At 41.1% G+C, this 15,897-nt stretch overlaps 1 protein-coding gene across 1 annotated transcript; it reads left to right on the top strand.

The window, feature by feature from the left end:
* Positions 1-581: 581 nt before the first annotated feature.
* mmp14b (matrix metallopeptidase 14b (membrane-inserted)) lies at positions 582-14,977 on the top strand. Its single transcript, XM_067605068.1, has 10 exons — positions 582-1,216; positions 8,865-9,013; positions 9,130-9,252; positions 9,578-9,885; positions 10,402-10,563; positions 10,903-11,060; positions 11,143-11,281; positions 11,431-11,581; positions 13,042-13,157; positions 13,281-14,977. The coding sequence occupies exons 1-10, from the start codon at positions 1,118-1,120 to the stop codon at positions 13,781-13,783; spliced, it is 1,908 nt and encodes a 635-aa protein (XP_067461169.1). The 5' UTR covers positions 582-1,117; the 3' UTR covers positions 13,784-14,977.
* The last annotated feature ends 920 nt before the right edge of the window (positions 14,978-15,897 follow it).

Genomic DNA, 15,897 nt, shown 5'->3' with positions numbered 1-15,897 from the left:
TCAGGCCTATTTGGGTATGATTTAGAATCAGCGTGAAAGAAGAGTATTAATCTGTTAAATTTATGATACATAAATCTAAGAACAGACTATTAAACTAGTAATAAGTGCTCGATGATTAAAACCTAGAACATTTAACAATGTTTGGTTATTGTTGAGTTTAGGCTTGGAAAGGCATAAAAACACAAAGAATTGGGATGAGTCCGTTTCAATCATCATTAGCCCAAATTAAACTATAAAATATATGACTGCATTAAAGGCATAAAGACAAATAATTAATTCTCCAATGTACTGACGAAATATCATCCCAGTATTCTTTTTTCTAAAATCCGCCATGGCATCACTGTACGCTATATTCTCTCAGGCCTAACAGCTGCGTAATTTGTTGACTCATTATAGTTTTTGCATCCTGTTCCCTGCAGCTTCATGCATTTTAGGGAGCATTAAGGCATTTAATCTCTGCCTGAGGGTAAGAGCTAACGGTGCCAATTCTGATGCCAAGGTCACCAAGTTGATTCCAGCCCTCCATGTCGGAGGGGCGGGCTGATTTAGGAGGGGGAGGTTTACAACCCTCTACTTTCCAGCGAAGTTCTCCGGGGAGTATCAAACTACCACGTCTGCAGCGAGGAGAGAGGGGGAAAAGAAAGGAGAGGGATCAAAATAAGCCGACTGGAGGATAGGAAAGAAAAGACAGCGAGGAGTTAAGATTGCTTCATGAAAACAAAGTCGGCTGCAACATCTGGAGCAAAACGTAATCTTGAATTTGGACTTAAAATACGCACAGCCTCCAGCTTCAGAGCCCCCCTTCAGACTTCCTGCTTCCAATAACGTCTAATTTGGTAAAAATTCACCAAAACGTGAAAAGAATGCACAGACTGAACAAACACCTCTCATGTTTTAAGTAGTCTTACTCAAGTAGTGAGACACACTGCTCCGTATCATCTGGAAACTCGTTCTGTGCTTTGCGCCAAGTAGATCTCGCCCGGAAATTCATTTTCGTGGGATACGTTTTTTTTCCACAGATAATGTTTTGACAAATAGCAAAGTGAAGACTTCGTGAACTGTTACAGGGAGATCTCTGCGTTTTTCATTGTTTTTTTTTTTTTCGGAGAGTCAAGTGATGGCACCAAGGCTGAAATCGCTTGTCCGACTGCTGCTCCTGGCGGTGGTGTGGGCGCTGAGTTCACAAGGAGCGACGGAGCGACAAATCAATCCAGAGGTGAGTAACTGAGTCAGAGGTGAAGAATTAAGCCAAAAGTGTTGAAGGTTGTCGGATGACTTAATCTAGACTAGAGGAGGAAGCTAGAGAAAAAAATACAGAGAAGAGTGATAAAGCCAGATAAACGAATCCAAAGAAATAAAGCACGACACATAAATCCAGAGTTATGAAATAAAGCCAGATAAATTAATCCAAAATAAAGAAATAAAGCACACATAAATCCAGAGTTAAGGAGTAAATAAATCCATATTAGGGAAATAAAGACCCCAGAACTCCAAAACTCCAGAATAGAGGAATAAAGTGAGATAAATGAATCCAGAGTTAAGGAATAAAGTCAGATAAATGAATCCAGAATAGAGGAATAATGCCAGATTTTAAAAATCCAGAATAGAGGAATAAAGCGAGATAAATAAAGCCAGATTAGAGGAATAAAGACAGATTTTAAAACCCAGAAGAGAGGAATAAAGTAAAATAAATTAATCCAGATTTGTGGAATAAATCAAGATCCAGAGTTGAGGAATAAAGCCAGATAAATAAATCCAGAGTTGAGGAATAAAGCTACATTTAAGGGACAAACTCACTGGTGATGAATAAATCCAAACATTTTCCTACAGTGTAACCTTTGAAGAATGATAATGTAAAACAGACAGGATTAAGAATTCTTACAGGATATGTAAATACATAAGAGTTGAGGATATATAGAAAGGTTTTAATTATGGGTGAGTATCTCTAGATGCAAGCATGAAGGATCTGATAGAAAACAGTTTTTCATGGTCCTGCACATAATAATATACTGGTTTGGTTTCATGCAAAACCAACAACCATAAAAGCTTATTTAAAACTGTGTATCCTGATGGATAATAATTTCAGCAGTTGCCTGTTGTTGGCATAGAGACATGGGAAGGGCTTTGACCCTGGGTAAGAGGAAGCAGCCCATAATGATGATAGCGCTCATCAAAACACTGAGAAATGCTGAGAGGGCAAAAGCAAGGAGAGCAAGAGAAAGCAAATGAGGAGAAATGCATGAGCTTGTATTGTGGTTGGGGCAGAGGCGGAGGCAATTTTTGTGGGAGTGGAGGGGGGATTGAGAGTTGTGGGTACAGTTATATTCAGAGGGATGGGGAGATGTAATTGTTGACATCTGTCCTGAGTTATGGCTCAGCAGACTGGGGGAGGTGGGTTTTACAATCGGAGAGGTTCTGCAGCATCTCAGCCACAGTCAGCTGTGGAAAAACACTCACCACAGTTTGAACTCTTAACATGAAAGACTTCCAATAACCCACCAAGATGAAGTACCAGCCTTAAGTAGTGTTGTAGATTAAGGAGCTTAATTAGCTTAGAGATTTTTATGATCTGATCTGTTCTGTCATATTATGTTCTACTTTGTTCTTTTCTGTTCTGATCTGATTTGTTCAGTTGGATCTGTTCTGTATTATCAGCAGTTTTCCAGTCTTACAGCCAGTTTTAGGAAGTTCTTTGTTTATGTTGCAGGAAGTGACTTTGTTAGGATACCCCTCACACCTGCTTCCTTCAGTGTGAATTGCATCATTATTAAATACTGTGTGTGTGTGTGTGTCTGTGTGAACGTTTGTATGTATTCACGCAGAACAGCGCAGCCTGAATGACTTTGTTAGATCATACACGGTGGCGCCAAACGTCTCTCTAATCATTGTATCCTGCGGATGGACTCTGAATTATAATTCCAGCTGTGCTAGTGGAAGAAAGTGAGTTCCATTGACCTACATTAGACTGCCAACTGTAAGGCAGCATTTGTGATTCAAATATAAACAAAGGAGCAGGCCCACCACTAAAATTTAAAACCCAGGATTAGAACCAGTGATCAATTTACAATTGTATTGCACAAGAAAACAATTAAATCAGAGTTATTTATATTTTGATGCTATTAAAGGGTTGTTTACATCAGCAATATTGTAAACACTGTAGGACTATATTTTCAACTAATACATATGTTTATTATATCTAAAATTAAATTGTAGAATTACAATCATAAATTACATATGTTAGAGTTTGTATTTTTTCATATGTACTCAGGGGAGCACATACCTAGCTAAGCTAGTGGCTTAACCAGAAGCTACCATAAAAGGAAAAACCTAAAAATATTAGAGGTGAACAAATGAAGTTTTAACACTGAATTTTCAAAGTGAACTCACATTGTGACTGAACAAATCAGTAGCTTTTAGTTAAATATCAGTGGTGACTGATAGCACTGTCATCAGCTCAGCTGCGATTACTTCCTGGTTAAAATCTTACTGAAAGACTGCGATAGCCACAGAAACAATCATGAAGTGATGATTGTTCCAAATAATTAATTTAATAAACAGTGCTTGTATAGGCCTAACTTTACTCTTACTATACTACTGTATTAAACTGAATTAACAGTTTAAACCAGTGTACTGAAGTACCACTGTTCTCAGTAGTAAGAATGGTGATGCGTTCACTTACTGATGTACGCGCTGAAGTGCATCTGAAGGGTGATGCAATCACTATAAAGTGATTATATATATATATATATATATATATATATATATATATATATATATATATATATATATATATATATATATATATATCACCACATCCAGAGAGTAAAAAGGTAGTCACACAGGTTAGGATTTTTGCCTGAAAATGATCTGAAAGCGTAATGATTTTAAACTGTGAAGTTTAATGTAGCGTAATGTTGTAACATGATTTTGCAAGTTATTACCAAGTTATTTGCTTTACTGGTTTGAAAATAGTTTGACTCACTTTCATTTTGAGTTAAACTTGTGTTCCATCACCAAGAACAGCAACATCAAGACCATTGAACAGTTAATAACTCAACAACCAAACCGCATTGAAAATGCCAACTGTCTGTCTCAGAGGAAGTGGGACTTTCAGTGCTATATAAGCAGCATTCCTGAGATTTATAGGGTCAAAAAGTACTGGTTGGGCCTTTAAGTGGAAAGGCTATTGAGTTTTTGCCCCAGCGACGGCCCTGACCAGTGTGTTGGTTGAGCGAGTTTGCATTCATTTAGTGATTCACTCCTCTGTTTTTTATGACATTGTAATAAGTGTTGCAACCACTTCTTCTTTATTTACTTGATTAAGAAGTGTTTGTGATCTCATATGTTGCCTCCACAAAACCAGATGTCCCCATTATCTATCAGTGTTCAGTTCCGCTATGAGTGGGATGTTTGTGTTTTAATTAACAATAAGTCTAATTTAGTGAGTGGCTGCATGTTGGTCAGTGTGTCTGTGTTGGTGAGATAAACACTTGGAGGTTGTATGGACGCAGAAGTCATTTCCTGTGGTCTGTGGCAGAGACAGGAAGTGGGCAGCTGGTTTATGCTTCACCGCTTAAACACCTTGGTGTGTCAGCAACCACCAGACTCAAACACACACACGCACACACACACGCAAACAGATCTTTTCTTATGCACATAGAAAGAAATGCAGAAATGGGTACAAGCTGAGGTCATTCACTACAAAGGAGGATAAATTGACATGACATGAGAGGATGAAAGCGAGTCATAGAGTACAGTGAGAAGACTGTTACAGATCAGAAAGGAAGGCATTATGGTGATGGAAGTGATGCAATCTGGGAAAAGGACAGCTGCAAAATGAAGCTGTTATCCAGTTGAATAGGACAGGATGTAAGTCATAGTTGTCATGCACAGATGTATGAATGTACTGTATGTCTCTTCCCTTCTGCTCCTAATGAGAAGTGTTGCTTTAAGAGGACTTGAATTGGTTAAACTGGTAACATTACACCAGTTTTTGTCAGACATACCTTCACAACTGCACTCCATCATTGACACCACCTGTTATGTTCCAAACATGTTCTTAGGAAGGGATTATAAACTCAATGTTGTTTAACTATCATTTTTAACAATTTAAAAGCAGATATTGTTACAATAATTTATTCTAACAATTACACTATCAATGTTTAGGTCAGTTTGCAAACTGAAACCAACAAACCGAGCATTTGTACTTCTAACTCTTGGATTAGCAGAGGATGGATGCCATTTAGTTTATTCATTAATTTTAGGTCATTTCCACATGCTGTACCCTTGCTGCAACTATAGAAGTACCCCCTGGGGTACATGTGTCCCTGGTTTGGAATCTCTGATTAAGAGGAACAAAGGAAATAAGAAAGAAGGAAGGAAGGGTGCGCAGGTTTTAGACAAAGCCACATCCTAATCATCACCAGTGGGTGGCCTGAGGGCAGCGTCCCTCAGGAAAGATAGGAGGTGTTACAGGAAATATGGTAATATGCAAAGTCATTACCTCATTTCCTGTTCATAAAGGAAGTGAGCATTGAGCCAGACTTTGGGGAAACTTTTTTTTTCATCAGAGACAAAAGCCAGCATCGGAGGATTCGCTCAGGATTAATTTGTTGCTCAAAAGACACTGGCAGCGATGAGCGTTTTTCCACTCTTCTTGTGTCACCAGGTCTTATTGTTGTTGGCTGGAGGATGGTTGTTTTAGTAGACAGCAGCTGGAGATTACACTCTCACACATGTACGCGTACATGCACAGTGAAAGAGATTTCTGCATGTGTGCTGAAACGCTCCTGGATGGAGAATTCAGAGAGGTTGTAAATGCCTGCAACAGTAAAAATCAGCAATAGCCTCGGGCAAATAAAAGGTTTAAAAAAGTTAAGCTGTAATGTGTTGTACTTAAAACGCTTAAACACAAATTCAAAACTCAAATTCAAAACAAAATTCCCTCTCTCTCTCACACACACACACACACACACACACACACACACACTCAGTCACACGCTAACAGCCAATAACGAGCTATAAGTGAAGTGGGAGCAATAATTTCATACGTTTATGGCATCTGACATAAAACTGCAGTTCTCTGGACAGATGTGCAGATGTAGATGTGTAATTAGGAGCAGTGTGTGTGTGCGTGTGCGTGCTGTATACCCAGCATGCCTCAGTTGGACTCCCATCGCTGTTGACCAGTGTTTCTTTCCACTGGCCCTCACCAAACGGAACAACTGACTCTCTTTCTTTTCTGAAACACTATCCCTCCCTCTCCCTCTCATCCTATGCATAACGAGCGCTCTGCCTCCTGACATGCATAGCAACCGTTTCTTTATTCCTGTAGATCTTCCATTAAACAATAAACTCACATCACTGCATGTGGGCGAGCTGTGCCTTAAACCTCAAAATCCCAGACTAAAAGTACCTTTGCTCTGCGTCTTTGTGTCATTAAAAAACAAGGAGCCAAAAATGTTTCCATGCAGCAAGTTTTATATATTCTACATCAAAAGCCTGCGTTAGCTTGGACTGTCATGTCCCCTGCCACTGTAAATACTGACCATTTCCTCTTCCTGCTACTGCTTCAGTTACTCAGCTCATTAGTGTGGTCAAAAATAGCGGAGTGCGACGGTGAATAAGACTTTGTCAAGTCACCTTAGGGACCCATGTAAGAGTTGTGGGAGCCTTAAAGCTAAAACAAGTGTTCAGTGTCACTCAACAGCAGCCCTTTGACTGAGCTGAAGAAAAAAAAAACAGTGAATGTGTGAAAGAGAAGAATAAGGTTTAAAGCACAGTCAAATTAGGCCTTAAACACTCTTTTCCTTATATTAGCTGTGAATTACATCCCAGTTTGTGATGCCGGGGGCTGTGTTTGACTATTATTGGCAGTTATGTTGACTGCAGGAGAGGCGAAACGTACACTAATAATTATTAGTGGATCCACAAACTGCCCGAGTCTCATTATGAGTCTTAATTACAGCCTTTAGATCCAACTAACCCCCATCTTTCCTCCTCTCTTTCCCGCTCATGTGGATGTGCTGCAACAGTGGCAAACAGTGAGTCTTTATATGTGTCCACTGGAGCTCCATGGGTGAGTCAGAACCAGAAAGGGCTCATTCAGAGGTGAAGTCTAAACACTTAGACCTCCGTGTCTCCAAAAGACAGACAGAGAGGGAGAGATTAGACCTTCAAGGGCCTCCTAAACTGCCATTCTGCTTTTCACTCCTGGCCAAACTCACCCAGGCTGGATGAGCATCAGGGCTTTCCATACATGTGTAATATAAACGTACAGACCTGAGTGCAGAGTCAGAGAATGCATGTCGGCACACGCCCATGTGCAAATTTTTGTGTGCTGTGCGTTTTCAGTGGGAAAATGGTTAAACAAAGCAGTCAAGCATGTTCTGCCTTCTAGCAACTATCAGCAGCAGATAGGCTAAAGAGCAGTAATTGAGCTGCTCTGGGTGTGGTTGTTCATAAGTATTTATCCTCAAGTCTCTGGCTTTTCCATAAGAGAGGGATGAGGGAGAAGAGAGGAGAAGGGGTGGAGTGACGAAGCGAGGACAGAGACATGGACGTGGGGGGAAGAGTTTGACTTTGAGGTTTGGATGCGATGAGGAAGAAATTCCCAGTTAAATTACTGACTGACGCTGCTACTCGACTGGAGACTTTGGCTGAGGTTGCCCAAGGCCTGAGACTCACCCTGGGACACTCCCTATCTCTCTCTCTACTTTCAATCCCCTTCTCTGCACATACACCCACTGTGCCTATGGTTTTTAATCCAAACCATCCAAACCAAATAATAATTATAATAATAGATCACATCAATTTAAGTCACATCAAGCCCTAGCGTGCAATGTAACCTTTATCAGACAGGGCCACGGAATATCCAAACCATAAAACATGTTCTAAAAATGCATGAAAAGCTCAAAAAGTGACTGTGTATAACAGTATATTAAAGTAGTCTGTGCTCACAATACCCTCAGTGTTATTTCCCGGCTCTACTTTGAGAGGGAAAGAGTTTAGAAGAAGCAGTGTGGGAGAGGTGCGGAGCAAAGCCACTGGAACCGGTCCAGATGTCAAACCAGCACTGCAGTGAAATGGGTTTCCAGGGGAAAGTAAGGTCAAGCCTAGCTGAGGCCGAGAGATCTGGAGGGCTGAAGAACTCAGTGACCATTGGAGCATATGCTCGAAACGCTTCAAACAAATGTTTTCATCATGTACAAACTCGAACAGCAGGGATGGATTCAATTATAACTCTGCACTGAAAGACAAACAGCATCAGTAGAAACTCAGTGTAGAAACTGCTGTTAATCTTTAACTCTGTGAAGGGAATTTCCTTGTGGAGTTTCTGTTGTGCAAGGTTTTTGTTAAAACCTGAACTGTCTTTGTGTAAAGTTATTTGGGCTCAAGCTCAACAGTGTTTCATGTTGACCTTAGTTTCATTACCATAGTCCACTAGCTCACTGGAGAGCTGAATGCTGATGGTTGAATAGCTTTTGTATTTAGTCATTAAGTGGAGAGATGCCAGGTGCTTCAAACAATGTTGCTGCTGCTGGCTACAAGATATCAAAACACAGAAAAACATTATTTAAGAGCTTATTTTCTCTGTCGATGTGGAATGTGTTTTTGCTGCAGTTGTGTAAAAATATCCTAATACTTGGACTTTTAGTCCCCATAACTGATAATCAGACCAAATAGTACCTTTCCTTTGGTTCATTTTGTTGAACAACAAACAATCAGTGTAGATATGGAGTACTGTGTCTGTTTTTAATTTAAACTTTTTCTTTCACCATACTGAAACTGGAATTTCCTTGGTATCATTTTGCAATATTTCTCATGAGTCACATCGTTGATTACTGTTTTTCTTTCCTCTGTAGTCATGGTTGCAGCAGTATGGTTACCTGCCCCCAGGGGACATGCGGACTCACGCCCTCCGCTCACCTCACTCTGTGCCCTCAGCCATCGCCGCCATGCAGAGATTCTACGGCCTCACTGTCACCGGCACCTTTGACTCAAAGACCATGGAGTGAGGAAGCTACAAACTGTTTTATATACACATAGTGAAAATGCAGCCAGGCTCAAACAGATTGACGCTACTAGTTTGTCCCTTGTTGTGAGCTAAGTATGTCTTGTGTCTGACAGGGCCATGAAGCGACCGCGTTGCGGTGTGCCAGATAAGTTTGGTGCCGAGCTGAAGACCAACCTGAGGAGGAAGCGATACGCCATCCAGGGCTTGAAGTGGAACAAGAATGAAATCACTTTCTCGTAAGTCAGCAACGCTCCAAGTGAACATGCTGCATCTACAGGGACATGATAGAACAGTACCTAAGGCTATTTTACCTATGATTTTTTTGCCCAATTCTACCTTTGTACTAAATGTACTGATGTTTGAAAACCCAAATTAATGAGATAACTATTGAACAACTGCATTGGTTTTATAGGCCTAAATAAATAGTAATTAATACCAGCAATTGATGATGTAAATAGAAGAAAATAAAAACCAGTACCTTCCTTGTCTCACACAAACTAATTTGTCTCTCCCTATCTCACCACCCCTGTGCACCCACATACACAATTACACACTCTTCAGTATACAGAACTACACCCCAAAGGTTGGCGAGTTCGAGACCTTCGAGGCCATCAGGAAGGCCTTCAAGGTGTGGGAGAGCGTCACCCCGCTCCGTTTCCGGGAAATCCCCTACAGTCACATACGCGACAAGGTGGAGGAGTTTGCCGACATCATGATCTTCTTTGCCGAGGGTTTCCACGGCGACAGCAGCCCGTTCGATGGTGAGGGAGGCTTCCTGGCACACGCCTACTTCCCTGGGAATGGCATCGGTGGAGACACCCACTTTGATGCAGCTGAGCCCTGGACGATTGGAAACCGGAATCTGATGGGTGAGGCTGTGTTGAATGTTGGAACTGACATTTTGATAACTAAGGGATTTCTTTAGTTAGCAATTCATTTAAACCTGATGACAAGTTTCTTTGTGTGTTGGCAGTCAGGAATCTTTATTTTGTTGTCGTGAACAAAATAGCAGCAACAGGTCCGGTCTTGTGTCAGTATGTTTGAGGGTGTGATTGCCCCGGGGTATGTTGATACTGCAGAAATGGAGAAGTGTTTATTTCTGGATTGCAGCAAACATAGTTTTGCAGAATCAGCTCTTTGAGTCAAACACATCTTCACACGATCTGAAAATGACATTTTTAAATCACTGCCAGGTCAAGTATTCATGTGCTTTTGAGTCACTTTAAAATGTGACTCAAAGTCACAATGACTTCCTTGTTTTCTATATCTACATAAAGATCTATCTAAAAAACAATTGTGTATATTCAGTATAATCTCTCAAAACTGCCTGTTCAGTAAAAAAAAAAATCATATTAAATGATGTTTTGGTGTTGACATGGTTTCAGGTAATGATATATTCCTGGTGGCGGTGCATGAACTGGGCCATGCTCTGGGTATGGAGCACTCCAATGACCCTTCAGCCATCATGGCTCCCTTCTACCAGTGGATGGACACAGAGAACTTTCAACTCCCTGACGACGACCGCAGAGGCATTCAGCAACTTTACGGTGTGTTCTCGACACAGTTATTATCCAAATCAAAAAATCCTAATTTCCTGGTTGCATGTTTTACTAGCAAGTGTTTGGAGCAATAGTAGAAATCATTTACCCACTGTAGACTTGGAGGGTGAATGCAGAATATTAAACTTTACTGAATTTTGCCGAAAATGTAGCTTGCGCCACGATTGCTGTTTGTTTCTCTCTGTTGTCTGCTAATACAACAACCTCCATACTGGATCATTGAGTTTAATTTAATCTAACAGGACCAGTACTGGAAGATGTGTCAAAGTTAAAAACTAGAGTTAGGATTAGATCTTCTAATGAATTTTCTTATCCTTCTTTCCATAGGGTCTGGATCAGGCCCTCAGCCCCCTCCTGACAAGCCTCATACACCTTACAACCCCCAGCCCACCCATTCACCAGACAAGCCTCGCTTCGGCCCCAACATCTGTGAGGGACACTTCGACACCATTGCCATCCTCAGAGGAGAAATGTTTGTGTTCAAGGTAAACATCGTGGGCGTCGCTGGAGTTTTGACAAGAGTTTGTCTGAAGCTTTTGGTAATCTGTTTTTGTTTTTCCTTTTCAGGATAAATGGTTCTGGCGAGTGCGTAACAACCATGTGTTGGATGGATACCCCATGCCAATTGGTCACTTCTGGAGGGGTATGCCCACTCATATCAATGCCGCTTTTGAAAGGGAAGATGGGAAGTTTGCTTTCTTTAAAGGTAAGTTTTGCTTTGGTATTTTCACAAAAAAACATTTACATGATTTCCATTTTAAAAGGATAGCAGTCATCATCAGACGAGCAGCTGTTTTTTTTGCAGTTCCCTATGTATTCTCTCTTTTTGATCTCTACTTCTCTGGATGTCTACAGGGGACAGGTACTGGGTGTTCAGTGAATCCATTCTGGATTCTGGTTACCCTAGGAATCTGCAGGAAATGGGCACTGGGCTTCCCAAAGACAGAATAGACGCTGCTCTCTACTACACCCCCACCGGACAGACATTCTTCTTCCGAGCAAACAAGTTAGTCATATGTCCTCTGTGTCTGTGTGTGTTTTTGTGTGTTTTAAATGTCATGATGACACTTTGCTGAAGTTTATAAACTGATGATTTCAAGGAAAGATTTATTTGTCACCCTCACGAAAAGACATGTTTTAATGATTACCATATAAGGTTGACACACTTGGATTCAGTTACTTTCCTGAATTGTGAAACTGCTTCTCATTTAAACATTAAAATAAACCTTCTAGGGAACTTGAAAGCTTGCTGTGCTTCCCCGTAGTTACACCGTAGTCTTTGTTATGAAAAGGAAGGTAGAACGTGGCAGTCAGTGATTATCATAATGTAGGCAGCCACCCACATAAACAAAAGTCAGTGACATTTCAAGAAAAGCTTTTATTACAAAAAAGAGAAGAAAAACACACTCGGGAAAACACATGGCCTAAGTGCAAGTCTTCAGCAGGAACATGCACGCTGAAGCAGAGTGGTTTTTATGTTTTGTGGGTCAAATCCAAGTCTCAAGAGTGTTAGAACAAGTCTCAAGTTATGTCTCAAGCCTTTTAAGGCAAGTCCAAGACAACTCTCAAATTTTCAATGTCAAGTCCAAATCAAGTCTCAAGTCTGTTGGAACAAGTCTTAAGTCAAATCTCAAAACTGTTAGAGCAAGTCTCAGGTCAAGTCTTAAGTCAGAACAAGTTTCAAATCACGTTTAAAGTCCTTTGAGACAAGTCTGAAGTCCTTTAGGGCAAGTCTAAGTCAAGTCTCACATTTGTCAGTTTCAAGTCGAGTGACAAGTCATTAGAGACAAGTCCAAGTGTCTAGTCTACCAGAAAAAATCTGATGTCATGTCTGAAGTCTGCTAGAACAAGTCTCAAGTCACATTTCAAGTTCTTGAAGGCGGTTCCAAATCAAGTCTCAAACAACTGGGGAAAAATCAGTCTTAAGTTTATGAGAACAAGTCTCAAGTCTTCAATAATCAAGACTAGTCCAAGTCAAGTCCCAAGTCTGTCAGAATAACAACACTCAAGTCCTTTGGGACAAGTCTTTTTAAGTCAAGTCTCAAGTAATTTGAGACAAGTCCAAGTTCAGTCACAAATCTTCATCTGCAAAGAGCAAGTCAGAGCACAAGTCTGTCAAGTCTCTGCCGACCAATGACATTACATTTGAATATTATCTTTCAAAGTGCTGTTAACTGTTTTTTGCATAACTGAGGCCAAGTCCTTCCAAATGCATGGGCCTAATAATTTAATACTCGAGGTGTGTGGCTATGCAAAGTCTTTTTCTGGGGGATTTTGCCAGGTCAAAACTTGACACTTGAAAGCGTTTGCTCTCTGGTCTCATGTCAAGTCTGAAGTAACTGAAGTCTCACAGGAGTCCAAGTCTGGTTTAAGTCAGAATCAAGTCCATATCTCAGGTCTACAGTTCTGTGTTGAACTCACGTTAGCTCTACTTCCCTTCACCTTTCTCTCTCATTCTTTGTTTAGGTATTATCGCTTCAATGAAGACATGCGAAGTGTTGACAGTGGCTATCCAAAATCCGTGAGTGTGTGGCAGGGAGTGCCTGACAACATCAGGGCAGCCTTCATGAGCAAAGATCAAGGTAAGGGTAGTGTGTGCGAACTTTCTTGCTTATTCATTGATTGGATTACATTCTAACATGTTAAGATGTGATTATTTTATGCGTTCATGTTTATTTCTGACATTTCCTTGTTTCACTCCTCAGCGTACACCTACTTCTACAAAGCCAACAAGTACTGGAAGTTCAACAACCAGATGATGCGTGTGGAGCCGGGATACCCCAAATCAGTCCTTCGTGACTGGATGGGCTGCCCCAACGAAGACCCCAAGACAGACGGAGGAAGAGGTGGAGGCGGACATGACAAAGACAAGGAGAAGGAGAAGGACAAGGAGCGGGAGGATAAGGACAGGACTAGAGATAGAGAGAGAGAGAGGGAGAGGGAGAGAGAGAGAGAGAGGGAGAGGGAGAGGGAGAGAGAGAGGGAGAGGGAGACAAAGACGGAGAAGGAGGAGGACACAGAGGTGATCATAATTGAAGTTGACGAGGAGGGAGGGGCAGGTGGCAGCGCAGGAGCGGCGGCAGTGGTGGTGCCGCTCTTCTTGTTGGTGTGTGTGATTGCAACCCTGGCAGCCTTGGTATTTTTCCGTCGGTACGGTACCCCACGCCGACTCCTCTACTGCCAACGATCTTTACTGGACAAGGTGTAGACGGAGGAGTAGGAGAGGAAGAGAGGAGAGAAAGACAGGGAGAGAAAAAGAAAAAAAAAAGTGGAAGGTAATGTTGAACACAGATAATTGAGCAGGACAGAAAGAGATTTTCAAAAAAAAAAAAAAAAAAAAAAAGGGGAAAGAGCAGAAGGAAAAGCGCCAGACATGCATTTTTAGAAAAATTCTTACCACTGCCAGATTCCTTTTGCTCTATCTCCCAACCACTCCGTCCTTGCATTTTTACTTTCTCTCCCTTCTCTCTCTGCCTCTCTCCTCGTGGTTACTGACGCCAGCTCTTTGCTGTTTGTTTTAGCCTTTTTCAATGTCTTATTTTTAGTTTTTGTCAGTGGTCAGTGTTTGTGTCCTTGTGAATTTCCGCTTCGAAACCTGCATCTTCACGACGCCCATTCTAGCATGTTCCTTCGTGTAAGCAAACAGCGTTGTTTGATCCTTTGTTCTCCCCCCCCCCCCTCTTGTTATCTTGCACACACTCACATAAACTCACACAGATGCACACATTATTTGAAAACCACAGTGGCAGAGTCACTGTGTTTCTTAATCTTCCAGTAAAGCAACACGTCAGAGCCAGTATGGACCATAAAAGGTAAACAAAACATTAGCCCACGTTCTTTTGAAGCATGATACACTCACATCAGAGTCAAGCAATAAATACAGCTGTGTCGTTTCCTTTTTTTTATATCAATGTCTTTAATGGTGATTATTATTATTATAAATGATGTTGTCATTATTATTATGACTATTACTATTATTGTTGTTGTCCTCCGTGTAAAGAATGTGTTTTTGTACATTGTCATTAAAAAGTCCTGCTGGACAGTGACATACAGTTTTGAAAGTGGCCTTAATTTTATATGTGGGGACAGTGAATGGGGAAGGGGGTTATGTATTCTTGAAACTTGATTGTCTTATTTTTTTTTTATCTTGAATCCATCTCAAATGAAAATAAATTGAAGATCTGAAAATGACTCCTTTTTGTCATTGTACTTGTTTACAGTTTTTAAAACCATGGTGCTACATTACTAGTCAGGGGTTATAAGTAGTTGCACAACAATGATAATGATACTAGTGATGATGATGATAATGATAATGATCTAGTTTTCTCCTTGACATTGTGTCTGTGTCCTTATTTACTTATTTTTTAAGCTTTTCCTACAAAATAAAGTAATTTCAAAAGTATTTCTGTGCTTTGATTTTCACTTAGTAGACGTTCACTTCATCTTTTTCTCTGCCATCTTTCTCTCAATACTTTGAGCTGGTGGCACCACTCACCTCCTTTAATGCTGCAACATCTTAACTTAGGCCTACCTGCTTTCATACAACCCAGCTGGGCTCTTCAATTTACCCCTCTTATTGATCATATCTCTCCTCCATCTGGTCTTCCCCCAGTCTTCCTGGACCTCCAGGTTTCTTGTTCCCCGACCGCACCACTCTGCGTTACTGGGGCTCGGAAACTGGCAGGCTAGAAACTGGGTCGGAAAACGCGGACTGGATCCAAAGCTTAAGTAGAAACAGGGATGAAGACGATTGTGTCAACCCGTTGCTGCACAGCAGGAAAACATATCTCAGTTATACTACGGTTAAGGAGTATGTGTGTGTGTGTGCTTGAGTATTTCCATACTTACAAGGACCAGAGATCCTCCAGTAGAGCAGGGTGAGGAGAAAAATCATCCAAAGTGAGGACATCGCCTTTTCTTAGAGGGATAAAGGTTGGATTAGAGAAACAGTGAAGAAATGTAAGATTTCATCATGGGCTCAGTCAGTAAATCTGGTCAATGCAGGTCCTCACAAGTGGAGCAATAAAGGCGTGTGTGTGTGTGTGTGCTGTCATGCATGTTTTGCACAGCTATAAATGCCTTTATTTGAGAATTATACACGGTGTATGTGTGCCCACCCTTCCACCATGAGCCAATAAAAGCTCAAACAGTGAGCTTAGGCGTCTCCCTCCTCCTTAATGATCCCACTAATGAACAACTGCCATACAGACATCAGACTTACTGTAAAGATGACTTGACTAAGAGAGAAAGAGAGTGGGTGGGGGTCAGCGAATCCATGATATGTTATGATTACAGCAATGGGGTTTTATGCAATTAAAATGA

The sequence above is a fragment of the Thunnus thynnus genome, chromosome 12 (assembly GCF_963924715.1).
Source record: "Thunnus thynnus chromosome 12, fThuThy2.1, whole genome shotgun sequence".
In the NCBI taxonomy this organism is placed as follows: domain Eukaryota; kingdom Metazoa; phylum Chordata; class Actinopteri; order Scombriformes; family Scombridae; genus Thunnus; species Thunnus thynnus.
This window is presented reverse-complemented; position numbering and strand designations above follow the sequence as displayed.